This window comes from Uranotaenia lowii, chromosome 2, assembly GCF_029784155.1.
Source record: "Uranotaenia lowii strain MFRU-FL chromosome 2, ASM2978415v1, whole genome shotgun sequence".
NCBI lineage: Eukaryota > Metazoa > Arthropoda > Insecta > Diptera > Culicidae > Uranotaenia > Uranotaenia lowii.
In genome coordinates this window covers 375,687,379-375,699,449 of record NC_073692.1, presented here as the reverse complement: position 1 = coordinate 375,699,449, position 12,071 = coordinate 375,687,379, and the positions used below count along the sequence as shown (strand labels likewise).

Here is a 12,071-nt window from a genome sequence, read left to right as displayed (position 1 = left end):
AGAATTTTTCGTAGTATTATTTAACCCCTAAATGTATGCAGCATCTTCATTTTCAGAAAAAATGTGAAAATTAGTTATTACAGACCCAAAAACTACTGCAATTGGTGTTGTCATGCGTAATAATCTTTGAGGCATCGCTAATATATTAAAAACTATAAATTTTTGTACGTGTTCATAAAATTTTTCATTAAAAACAAAGTTTGTTGCAAGTTACCCCATTTTCTAAGGAGGGTGAAAATCGCATGTTTTTAGAAAATTAAAAATAACTGAAGAAACCTATAATTTTTCTTACTACGCCAATTTGATACCCCAGCATCCTTAAAACTTTTGATGCATAAGGGGTAGGATTAATTGTGAACACAAGTTTTTTAGAAGCCATTGAAGTTGAAAATTGTTGCATGTTGCCCCAGTTGACGGTATGTAGTTTGATTTTCAAGCGGTGATCCCGGATTCGAGGCTTGGTAAGAAGAACATGTGATTTCAATGAAAGTAAATATCAAATATGCTTGATTAAGTTGAATTTAATTAGCGGACCCGAGAAGGCATATGAAGCAGCTAAAAAGATTTTTTTTTTTGATTTTTCTGTACTGCTGGTAAAAATGATTTGGAAAATTGTTAGCAGTTGTTTTGCAATTTATGCGAACTTTTTGTCAACTTTTAAGTTCTTTTATCTACTTAAAAATTGAGCTGAAAAGAAGTTGTATTAAAATACACGATTGGGCTTGTTGAACTTTTGTTTGCTTGGATATTGCACTGGACCATCATTTAAAAAAGCCTACTGCATGCACACCAATTTATGGACCTTTAGATTTAGAAAAAAAATATCAATACCTTTAAAAAAAATAAACAGGAATACTTGAAGGTCGGATTCGAATAAGTATGAAAACAAAGATTTGTGATTTAAACTTGGGCTTTAGTAACACAAAACAACAATTCCTTAAATAAACGATAGGCGATATTTTGGCATACACCCCAGAAGCAGAACATAAACTAATAAAATTCATAAAATCAAGTGGTCTTATCAAAAAATTATAAAAATCTAAATATTGTGTTAGTTTTAAGGCTTAATGTAATTAGTTTTAAGTATTTCATAAGTTAAGACTCGATGAACACTAAGTGTTTAAAAAGTCTCAAATAAAATTTAAAAAAAAAAATTCCTTAAATAAACAATATTATAAATTGAATCCTGAAGTCAGAACAAAAGCTACACAATTATCAGAAACATTACATTCGAAATACCCATGACCAATCGAAGACAGACTTGAGAGTTTTTGTTGGTTTTTACCTTTTTTCCAAAACCCAAACTTCTAAATCTATGTCAGGGATGGAATCCCAGAAAAAACATTCAAAATCTAAATTCAAAAGGTAAAGATCATAAATCGAAAGTCTTAAATAAAATTGACAAAGGAAACAATAAAGTTAGGGGCCGTTCACATACCACGTGGACAACTTAGGGGGAGGGGGGGTGTATGGAAATGTCCACGCTTGTCCACGGAGAGGGGGGTAGGGGTTTGGGTCATGTCCACGTGGACAAACTTACTGTTTGAATATCAAAATTACAAAGCTTTCCAGTTTAAGTTTAAACGATTCAAAACTACTCGAAAGCAAGCATAAAATGTTAAGCTAAGCAGACCATTGTAAAAAAACCAAAAACGGATTTGGCTCCTTAAAACGGTATGAGCCGTTTCAAATAAAGATATTATAAAAAAAAAATACTTGAAAGCAAGTAATAAATATGATAACTAAGAAATTTATAAATTTTAAAATTATTTTATATCAGGTAATGCTATTTCTTTTTTTTTTAATCAGCCAAATGTCCACGCTTGTCCACGGAGGGGAAGGGGGGGTGTCAAAAATCTCATTTTTCTGTCCACGTGGTATCTGAACGGCCCCTTAGGAAAACATCATGGAAATCTTGTGATATAATCCGAAAACAAGCGAAAGTAAATATTTGCTGCTTTGCTTCGAAGAGAGAGCCATCTAGACGATGTTTATTTAGCCAGTCAGCCTTTTCCAGTTTCCTGATGCTACTTACCTACCTCCCTACCATTTAATCCCGCCCCATTGGCGTGGCCGTGACCGAGGCTGTTGAGGTGGGAGGACACTCAAATTCCGGATACATTTCGCCGAGGATAATGTCGAACAAACAGTACATCAGATGTTTGTTCAACACCGGCGACTGCAGCACATCCACCACGTTGCCGAGACCGACGCGCAAATCTTCCAGCCGCTTCCGGGCATCCTGCTGACGACGGAGCAGCTCGGCCGGGGTCGGTTCCGGCAGCTTTTTCAGGAAAATCACCTCCCTCAGCAGGTTTATGAGCACGGCCAGTCGGGTTTCCTTGAGACCAGCTCGCAGCAGCCTGGCGATGGCCGTGTGGATCAATGTGTCCACCGTTCGACAGGACACGCAGCAGAAAGCCAACGCCAGCCGGACGATCAGCAAGGGGGCGTTGAAGATTTTTACCACTGCAAAATGAACACGGTAGCCACTTTATTTTCGAAAGCAACGCAATGAGATGCTAGAAGTTGACCGGGTTGGGTACTTACAAATGTAGATTAAGCACTGCGACGGCCCACGGACGCTATGGGAAAGCAAGGTGGTGGTGTGGGTGTTTTTGGAAGCTTTCTTCTGCTCGAACAGATCCCCAAAGACAACACTCTGGCCCGGTATCTTGTACTTCTTTTTCACCTTGGAATCCTTCAGCTGAATGACGTCCTCGCCGATGTCCGGGCTGGAAGGGCAAATTAAATGTGAGTTAGTAATGGATTAGTTATTAATTCAAGGGTAAGTGCCAAGAATAGCCATGTTTTCCGTCGAAATGTTATTATTTTGATTTTCTTTTGTAATGCAAGAACAATTTAAATACAAGAAGGCAGTAAAATTTTTGATATAATGTTATTCATTAACCCTTCTTTTCATAAAGTAACAAATTTGCAACAATTAATGTATAGAAAAAGTGAAAAATCGTATTTAATTCAATTTTTTCTCCTTGATGTATGGGAGATAAGGGCATAACGAGCACCCGGGGCATAGTAAGCACTTCTCTTTTCTACAAAAGTACGCAAATCATTTTCTCCATCAATTTGCGTATACAACGTCGCTATTGGACGGTACGAATTGTGATCAGACGCTGGTTTCCCAGGCTTTTGGATAGACTCCCAATTGTCTCCACTCTTGAGAACAATGTTATGCTCCAAGAATTGGTGAAATAAATTTAGCAAGCTAAATTTTCTTTATCTGGAAGGTCTTTCAACAAGTTAAATTTCATCTTATCATTTCCCGGTGCTGAATTTTTGCATGCGATAAGAGCAGGTGAGTATTCGACCATCGAAAAGCTGGAGTCCAGGCCACATCTGGAGGCACATTCCGGATTATTTTTTGCACAGGTTTAGAATCAGGACAGACTTTCCGTGCGAAGTTAAATATCCATTTATGTTAATATTCCTCACTTTCATTCGTAGATGTTCGATTACGCATGCTTCATGTCACTCTCCACAGGTACTCAAGGATGATTCTCTTGATAAGCCAGCTTGAACATTCCCGCTTGGGACGTTGGTTCTGCCATTTCTCGAACTTGATGGTTTTTGTTTATCGTTTTTGCAGGGCTAACTGAGGGTACTTTTTTGGAAATGTGGGGATTTTAGGAGCAGGCTTTGACCGTTTCCGGGAATTTCCGATGAAAATGACTGGGTCTATCCTGATCAGTGGAATCAGTGTCTTCACTGTGAACTGACAACGCTGAGAAGATGTTACTGCATTCGGGTTGGGTCGGAAGTGCCGCGCTTTTTAAAATGGTGGCATAGGAATGTTTTGACCGTTCCTTCACAGAGCGCCTTTGTTTATCCCAGCGGCTCTTGAATGCCACACACAAAGAGATATCATGAGGAGAGCCCCCGCAATAGACGCATTCTGCTCTATTGCTGAGCACGCTCCTTCCTCATTAACCTCCCCACAGTTGTAGCGATGCTTCTTGCTGCAACAATGGGAAGCTGTGTGCCCCAGTTTTATGCAATTTTTGCATTCCATTGGGCGAGGCACAAAGAGCAACACAGGAAGCCTCAAAACTCCGTCAATCAAGACATAGTGAGGAAGGGCGGTACCGGCGAAGGTAACACGGAATGAAGCTGAAGGAGTGTACATTTTATCTCCATTAACGACGGTGATAGTTCTGAGTTGGCGACAGTCCAAGATTTCAATCGAGTTGAATCAAGGCTCTTGAACTTACCCACGCCGTTGGATTTAATGTACTCCTCCTTGAGACTCATCTCTGTAATCACGCCCAGTGATGCCAACTATTTTTGAGAAATGTCTGGAAGATTTTGAAAAAATATCTGAAAAAGTCTGGAATAGTCTGGATGGCAAACTTTATAGGTGATGACCTTTTTTTTAGGTCGCCGGATCGCAATATTGCAGTCTAGGGAATAACACTATTACTTCATAATAATCATCCTATACTAAGCTTGCCAGATTGCCCGGTTTTATCCGGGTTTGCCCGGATATTTGATGCCAAATTTCGAGAAAGTCCGGTCCGACCCGGTTGCCCGGATATCGTGAAAAAAGTCCGGATATTGCCCGGATTTTTTCACAAAGAAACCAAAAAAAAAGATCAAAGATTTTGAGTAAGTTTCAGCAAAATCGATTAACGGTATGGAAATTCTCAACAGTTGTTTCAAATAATTTTGCTGATTTACTTTTATAAACCATTAAATATTTAAGTGTTTCAAAATGTAGTTGGGAGTCTGCCATTACATTAATCTAACCGAGCATTGTTTTATTGCTTGAATAAAATATTAATTTAATTTATTTTGCATTTTTTCTTTGCTTTTATATATAATAACACCTAAATTTTGCCCGGTTTTTGCCCGGTTTTTAGATTTGAAAAATTGAAATCCATGCCCGGATTTTGCAAGGTTTTTCTGAAAAAATGCTGTTGGTGGCTGATACCACGTTTTATGCTTTACTTCCTGTTTTACTTCCACTTTCGTGGCATTCCTCGCTTTTGAATTACAGATTCGAATCATTTCCTGCCATTTTGCAACGAAAATATAAAATTTTGATTGTTTTGTCAGAAAATTCATGTCGAAACTCAAAAGTCTGGAAATGTCTGGAAGAAATGACAAAAGTCTGGAAATCTAAAAAAATGTCTGGCAAAAGTCCAAAAGTCTGGAAGATCCAGAAAAAAATCTGGAAGGTTAACATCACTGATCACGCCCTCGGTCTCTACGTCTCGAGGCGGGATGTAGACACGGTACTCAAGGTTAATGAAATTGCTGGCTACAATTTAATTTGCGGCTTTCCGGTCAGCCACAACAACGCGCAGCTTGTTACTTACTTTTGTAATACTACATACAGAGGGCCACCTCGCCAGATCTGTACCACTTTAGTTGCTTACCATTCACTTTGGGCCGGATGAAAACCACCCAAGGTTCAGTGAGAGATGAGCCCGCTGTGTATTTTCGGAGCCGAGTTGTTCCACTCTCAACCGCGGGCGATGAAGAATTATCACCCACCTGAGTATGGATCGCATTTGAGGGACCAGCATCATCTGTATCCTCCAAATGCTCTGTATTCTCGTAGGTGAAATTCTCATCGTCCATTTTTATCAACGGAGACAAACGGACAACGGAGTTTTCAAAATACGAACAAAGCACTGAAAATTCAAAATATAATAAAGTGAAAATGATAGGCTAGGAAAAGAGAAAAAATGAGAAGTTACAAACTTGTTTCTTAAATCTTAATCGATGATTTTTTGAGTGTCAGCGATGGTCCAAATTTCCAATCTCAACAATGGCCGATCGCAACGTGGATAAAACTCCGTCCGTACTGCCTGTCTGCCTTGATCAGGATGCAGATGGTCGACAAATTGTGGTCACCTGGATCAGTTGGTTCCCCGATAACAGCAATCAAAATCCGAATTATTCGGGATTCTAAAAGGATCCACCGGCCGTTGCGGTAGATTTAATCCGGATGCATCCGACTGTCTGGAAGGAATACTCCTTTTCCATTCGTGTGATATTGCACCCACGGTCTAATTATAATCGCACTTCTACCACTAACTTCACAACTTTGACCACTTTTTTTAACTCTATTGTTTTTGCACTAGCAAGCGATAAAAACGCGACCGCCTTCGGCGAGTGATACCAAACCAATCCAGTTTGAAAAAAAGGAAGTACAGTCTATATTTTGGCGAAATTGAGGCGTGAATCTATCCAGACACCCAAGAATTTATGGAATCGAAAAAATTCGATTTCATTGCCGTTCAATGTTAATAGTTGCTGATGTCGGCGACGTCGTAGTTTGATAAGGTCCAGTCGTCGATCTGTTTCAAGATCTCCTGTAGCTTTTGCGTTACCGATCTGCCATTAGGGCTAGCTACGCCAATTGTAGTATCATCTACGAAGAATTCCATGAAAGCATCGTTCGGGATGATACTGTTTATCGACTAAATAATTATTAATTGCCAGGATAATTATGATGAACTCACTCGGTTAAAGCTTACTTGGAATTTTCTTTCGCTGAGGAACGATGTGCAAAATTTAGACATTTTGCCTCCTATATTCGCTCAGGCTCAGGATAAGTCTACGTTAAGTCCTGTCGTACGCCTTTTCGATGTAAAGGAAGATATATTCGATAGCCGACTTTCCAAAGTTTTCTATTTTTCTTCGTCCAACGCTAGTGCTTCAGTTCGGGCGATGATGAGTTCGAGTTTTCAGAATCATGAGATTTAACAAGCTCGGTCCATGTTAGTTTCGTAAGTGATTTTCCAATATTTTCGCCCTTGTTTGTATTATGTTGTGACGCAATAAGAACACATTGGCTGCGAATCCTCTGATTTGAGACTATCTTCTAGTTTTTTAATTTGTTGTTTACTTTTATCTATTGCTTCTTTCACTTCTTCCATTTTTTCTTGTTTTTTGCACAATTGTTCGATTTTCGTAATGTTTAACACTTCTTTTTCTTTCATCAATTTTTCGTTTTTTATGTCACTTGTCCACTGTAGTCTTTCTTCGTTTGGTACACTGTTTTCATTTACGGATATTCCGGCCACAACTACACTGCTGAAGCTCCTTGCTCCAGATCGTTCTTCGACCATTCTTCAGGCAGCCGGGTACGATATGTGCATGTCGTATTTAGTTTTCACTATGAGTTCTTCTTGTTTGCGTAACGGGCATGCTCGACTGAAGGCACTGTGATCAGCCGAACAGTTCTTTTCTGTTTAATGTTTTGGAAAAAAAAATAATGAGCCTAGGCACAAAAACTACTATTTCGCCGCGAAAACAACTCTTTGTCACTGTTCTAACCACACTGAAAATCGAAAATACCCAAACTTGAGAACTGCCACCCCCCAAACCTGAGTTCAATATTGACAACTCAAGTCTGTGAAAAAATCACAGCTTGCAAATACGCCAAACTTGTCCTTCAAGCGGAGAACTGATTTTTTGGGGGGGGTTTTGTTGTAAGCGAATCTGATTCTATTACCTCATCGTGGCAGATTAAGGTTTGGGGGGTAAGTTCAAAGCGGAGAACTGTTTTTTTTTGGGGGAAAACTTTTATGCCCGCTTCATTCGCAGAAAGTCTCGCATATACGCTGATGTAGTTGTCTCTCTCAACAACTCTCCGATGGTCGAGCGGTTAGCATCCTCAGATGGTAATCGCAGTGGCATTGCAGGTATGGGATAGATTCCTGTACCTGGCGGTAATTTTTTTTTAATTTGATTTTCATTTTATTGCGGTATCAGATTTTGGGGGGTAAGTTCTCCTTTAAGAGCTTAACTTTGAGGTATGCCACCAATAGCCAAACCTGTAGGGAGGGAGTTTCATTCGGGTTGGCGGGGAAAGTTCTCAAGTTTGGGTATTTTCGAGGTTCAGTGCAGTTTTTAAACGCGACATCTGTCGAGAGCGACCGCAATATCCGCCATTTTCCGCCTCATTTTTCGGATTTTATTTCGGATCAAATTTTACAGCGATCCATCATTCCTCAAATTAGTTTGTTAATGACTCTTTTTTTAATCGTATGCCCCGGTGTTCTCTTTTCTTCTAAAAACTCTACACTCTACTCTCTACCACAATCTCTCTCGCTCATCATCAGTAGAAGTTTTCCTTCGGCTCGCGGATCTTCGAAGAATGAACGCTGTCTTTTGATATTCTAAGTGTTGCCAAGATTCCAATTTTACATTCTATCACTTCTATCATTATATTGAATAACTTTTACCACACTCCTTATATCATTTCCTACAACATCTTTTGTCGGCAGCGTTGCCAGAAGTATTTTAGAGAAAGTATTTTTTTACATATTGGTTTGATTTAATTTAAAAACAGCAGTCGCGGAGAAAATTTCCAAATCACTGTTTAAAATATCAAAGTTAGATTTTTTCAATATAATTTTCATATCACCTATATCCAAATGCCAATGCCATATTTCTTAAATGACAATACTAATTTTTCAATGTCAAATCTTTAAGATATTTATGAAAAATCATCAAGATACCATTATTTAATAATTTTTTTTAATTAAATGATCTGCCGAAGTAAAAATTTTGTTGTTTTTCTTAAAGAGTTGCCCTTAATAAGCAATTCCCTTTAAAACTTTGGTTAACTATCCTAACTATCCTTTTTGCATAAGGGCTTAACTGATCATGAACAAAATTTCGAAATCAAAACTGACTCACCTCTGCTCGATGGAATGCATAAAGGTGACCATAAATGCGTCCAAACTCTGACCCTTCTCCTTACGCAACTTCTGCGTAACCGAGCTGTAGATATTGTTGCTGGGTATCGATTGGGCATCGTTTAACGCATCCCAAACGGTCGGTGCTTCCGTCGCTTCAATCGGGGCTCCATCGACAGCACCTCGGATCACTTCCTTGAACTTCGAACTCAACTTCATCCCGGACCCGGTCCCATCGGTTGATCTTAAATGAGTCAATAAATTATAATCATTTTTATCATTTGGATCTTTGTTAAAATTGTCACCTCTTATCGGAACCTTCTTTAATCTCCCGGGTCCCGTAGACCAGCTCGAAGTATTCGGACGTTTTGGCAAAATGTTTACGCCACTTTTCCTCCAACCGTTGTTTGACACGCTCGTGGGCTTCGCTCAGCGATCCCACCACAACGGCATCCGGATCGGCTCGGGTCATGCTGTGGTACAATTGCAGCAGCTTTTCTGACTGCTGGTGCAACGAACTGAGCTTGGTCGGATCAGTGGTAATGTGCGGATCTTCCAGCTCCTTGTTGAGAATATCTGCAATTTAAAATGTTGTTACGAGTGTGAAAAAAATTAAAAGTTTTTTAAGAACTGACCAACATCTAAGTAGAAACGTAAAAGTTCCACAGCACCTTCCTTTATCAAAAATGTCATAAAATAGTACAACTTGTTTTGGTCTTTCAGAAAACATTCATCTCCAGTTGAAAGTGAAGAGCTTACAGGTTCCTCACCAAATTCGACTTTCTCACGACTGCGCTCGATGAAATCACGCAAAATCTCAACCTTCTGATGGGTGGTGGCCAATTTGGCTTTGAACGCGCTAGAATCTTTGGATTTTTTATCGGTGGCCGCAATCACCAGGAGGTTGATCAAGTTTGGATCCGAAATAACGTCCATCAGTGGAAGTAAAACCCAGAAGGTGAACAGTTCTTTGATAAGGTTGGAGAAAATTTTGCATTTTAAGTTGTCCTGGATGAAAAGTCGGGGAATGAGAACTTTAGCTACCCCACGAAGGTAGGTGAGCTCTGCCTGTCGGTTGAGTACAGCAGGATGAATTGGGTACTCGTCGATGAGGAAAGTTTTGGCTAACCGATCCATTGGAACTCGATCTACGAGCAACATCTTGGCGATGATTTCGTAGTGGATGAAGAAAGTCGGTAGTAGCCGGGTAGTAATGATAGTTGGAGCGTCCAATTCTTTGGCTCGGATAAGCAAACGGCAGAGTCCATCCCGTAGATTGCTTTTTATGTTCAACAGGAACTCTTCGTCGGGTGTTACCTGCAGATACCAGCTGCGGATAAAGGTGTTGAGGATGTGGGAGAAAAATTTATCCGTTGCATCGTCCAGGGACGGATCGATGTAAAATCCCTTCCATGGTTCGTGGATTAAAGTTTTCTGGTTGTGTCGAGGACACTTCTCGTTACCACAGACGTCACATTCCAGACTGCCACGATGATTCTAAAATAAAAAAGATAATTTGAAAATTGTTCCCACTGAGATTTCATTTTAAAAAAATTTACATAATCCTTGTATCCTAGGAAATCTTTAACCTTTTGAAGGTAGTGGCCAACCGAATCCTTATGATTCAATGTAAAAACTGCTGCTGCACAGCCATTAATGAAGAATAACAAAATTGTCAAACCTAAAATTGAGCTAAAACAGAAAAAAAAAATTGATTACAATGTGTTTCAATCTTGAAAAACTGTTATTTTAGCATACCTCACGTAAAAGCCAATCACTATGGACAGAATAAAAACTACCAGGGCTACGATACGAGCCACATCATCCTGATAGAACTTCAGCAGCACTTCCTTGATGTGGTACAGAAACATATTAGAAGCTGCCCTTGTATTTTGTTTTTCTAGGGCGGAATGTTTTCCCGATAAGTACTGTTTTCACCACTAAGGATTGTTATCCCTTTTTAATGCATCGATAAACGGTAGCTAACCGCAATAGCATAGCACGGAATTAATGATCAAATTCAACCTTTACACTGTTTTCCGCACTAAATAGAATAATTTTGAAGAAAAATTCTGACCGAAAACCCTTTGTTTACATTCAAATTTGGATTTTTTTTGTTGCACCACCCACTTTTTTGTTGCTCGTCGCAAAGGATGTTGCGCGGTGTGTCTACAAATTTTGTTCTTATTAACAAACCGCAGTGTTGTCACTACAATATTTAAATTAATCGAAAACATTTACAAAATTTTTTATTTCCCCAACTTATAGTTGGAATCAAAGGATATCAAAGTACAGTAGTATGTGCAAAATAAGGAATGTTTGAGAACAATTTTTTTATATTTTAGGTTTTTTCTGTCTAATTCTGTCTCTTCAACAAACATTAATGAAAGAAAAATAATGATAAACTAATTCCCTTTTTCAAATGAAATGCCACTTTAAATGAAAAAAATCAGTGTACAGTTCTAATTCAGCAAGTTTATCACTGCAATCATGCAGATTTTATTCCTTTTCCGATGGCCTAGAGCCCATTCAAATATTACGTACCGCAATTTTCAATCAGGGGGATCTGTCCCCGATGTATAACACATTCGTTTCAGATTTTATATCCAAAATCCATAAAGCGTAACAAATATTTAAACCCCCCGCTCCCTCTCTCTTTAAACACGTTACGTAATATTTGAATAGTACCCTAGCCTAAAATCGTGAAAATCAGTGCATACATATAGGGGTAAAATAACGAGAAACGCTCTAAAATACACCGAAAACTGGGGTGAATTTGGATCTAATTTTGGGAACATAAGTGGCAAAAGTAGGTAGTTGGTTGAAAGCTTTTGATAACATCAACGTTGCAGTTAACGGACAGCTATCGAAAAGTTTATCCGTTACTTACTGTGTTCGATGTTTATACATGAGTTCGAACTCGCGCACATCTGCTAAAAACTGACTTGCCAACTGAGCTATATTACGAGCCCTCCTTATGCGTATGATTCTCAGCTTTCGCCGAAATCTAGTGAAAAGTTATCAACAATTATTTCTGATTGTCTTACCCCTGAATGTATGCATCACCATTAAGGTTTCCTCAAATTTGATCCGAAACATGCTTTATTAATTTAAATTTAAGCGATTAGGATCACAGGTGTGCAAGGAATTAAATGATAATTTCGGGAAACGCTTTTCAAAATAATCAGGGTGATTAATTTTTAGAATATTTTTTGAATTTGAGCATTTTTCATTCAATCGAAAAAGTAAAAGAAAAAATTATCAAATAAAACTGAGTTAGGCACCAGATGAAGTCGAAAGATTCATTCGGTTGGTATTACCACAGAGGTATTACCCTAAAAATTAACGATTTTGGCACGTGCAACCTATGATCCTGAGGGCCATATTGTGTTTTCAATT

At 38.8% G+C, this 12,071-nt stretch overlaps 1 protein-coding gene across 1 annotated transcript; it reads right to left on the bottom strand.

Annotated features, from left to right (window-relative positions):
* Nucleotides 1–1,958: 1,958 nt before the first annotated feature.
* Nucleotides 1,959–10,768, bottom strand: LOC129748096 (sorting nexin-14-like). The gene is made up of 7 exons (XM_055742572.1): nt 10,431–10,768; nt 10,232–10,364; nt 9,308–10,169; nt 8,978–9,248; nt 8,674–8,916; nt 2,551–2,735; nt 1,959–2,469 (listed from the first exon to the last, which is right to left on the bottom strand). The coding sequence occupies exons 1-7, from the start codon at nt 10,541–10,543 to the stop codon at nt 2,051–2,053; spliced, it is 2,226 nt and encodes a 741-aa protein (XP_055598547.1). The 5' UTR covers nt 10,544–10,768; the 3' UTR covers nt 1,959–2,050.
* Between the last annotated feature and the right edge of the window lie 1,303 nt (nt 10,769–12,071).

Bases quoted from the DNA above. Each gene is read 5' to 3' on its own strand.
- LOC129748096 (XM_055742572.1), bottom strand. From the start codon at position 10,543: ATGTTTCTGTACCACATCAAGGAAGTGCTGCTGAAGTTCTATCAGGAT. The intron at 10,170-10,231 runs GTAAATTTTTTT...TTTTTATTTTAG, and splicing joins TCCTAGGATACAAGGATTAT to AATCATCGTGGCAGTCTGGA. The intron at 8,917-8,977 runs GTGACAATTTTA...GACTCATTTAAG, and splicing joins AAAGAAGGTTCCGATAAGAG to ATCAACCGATGGGACCGGGT.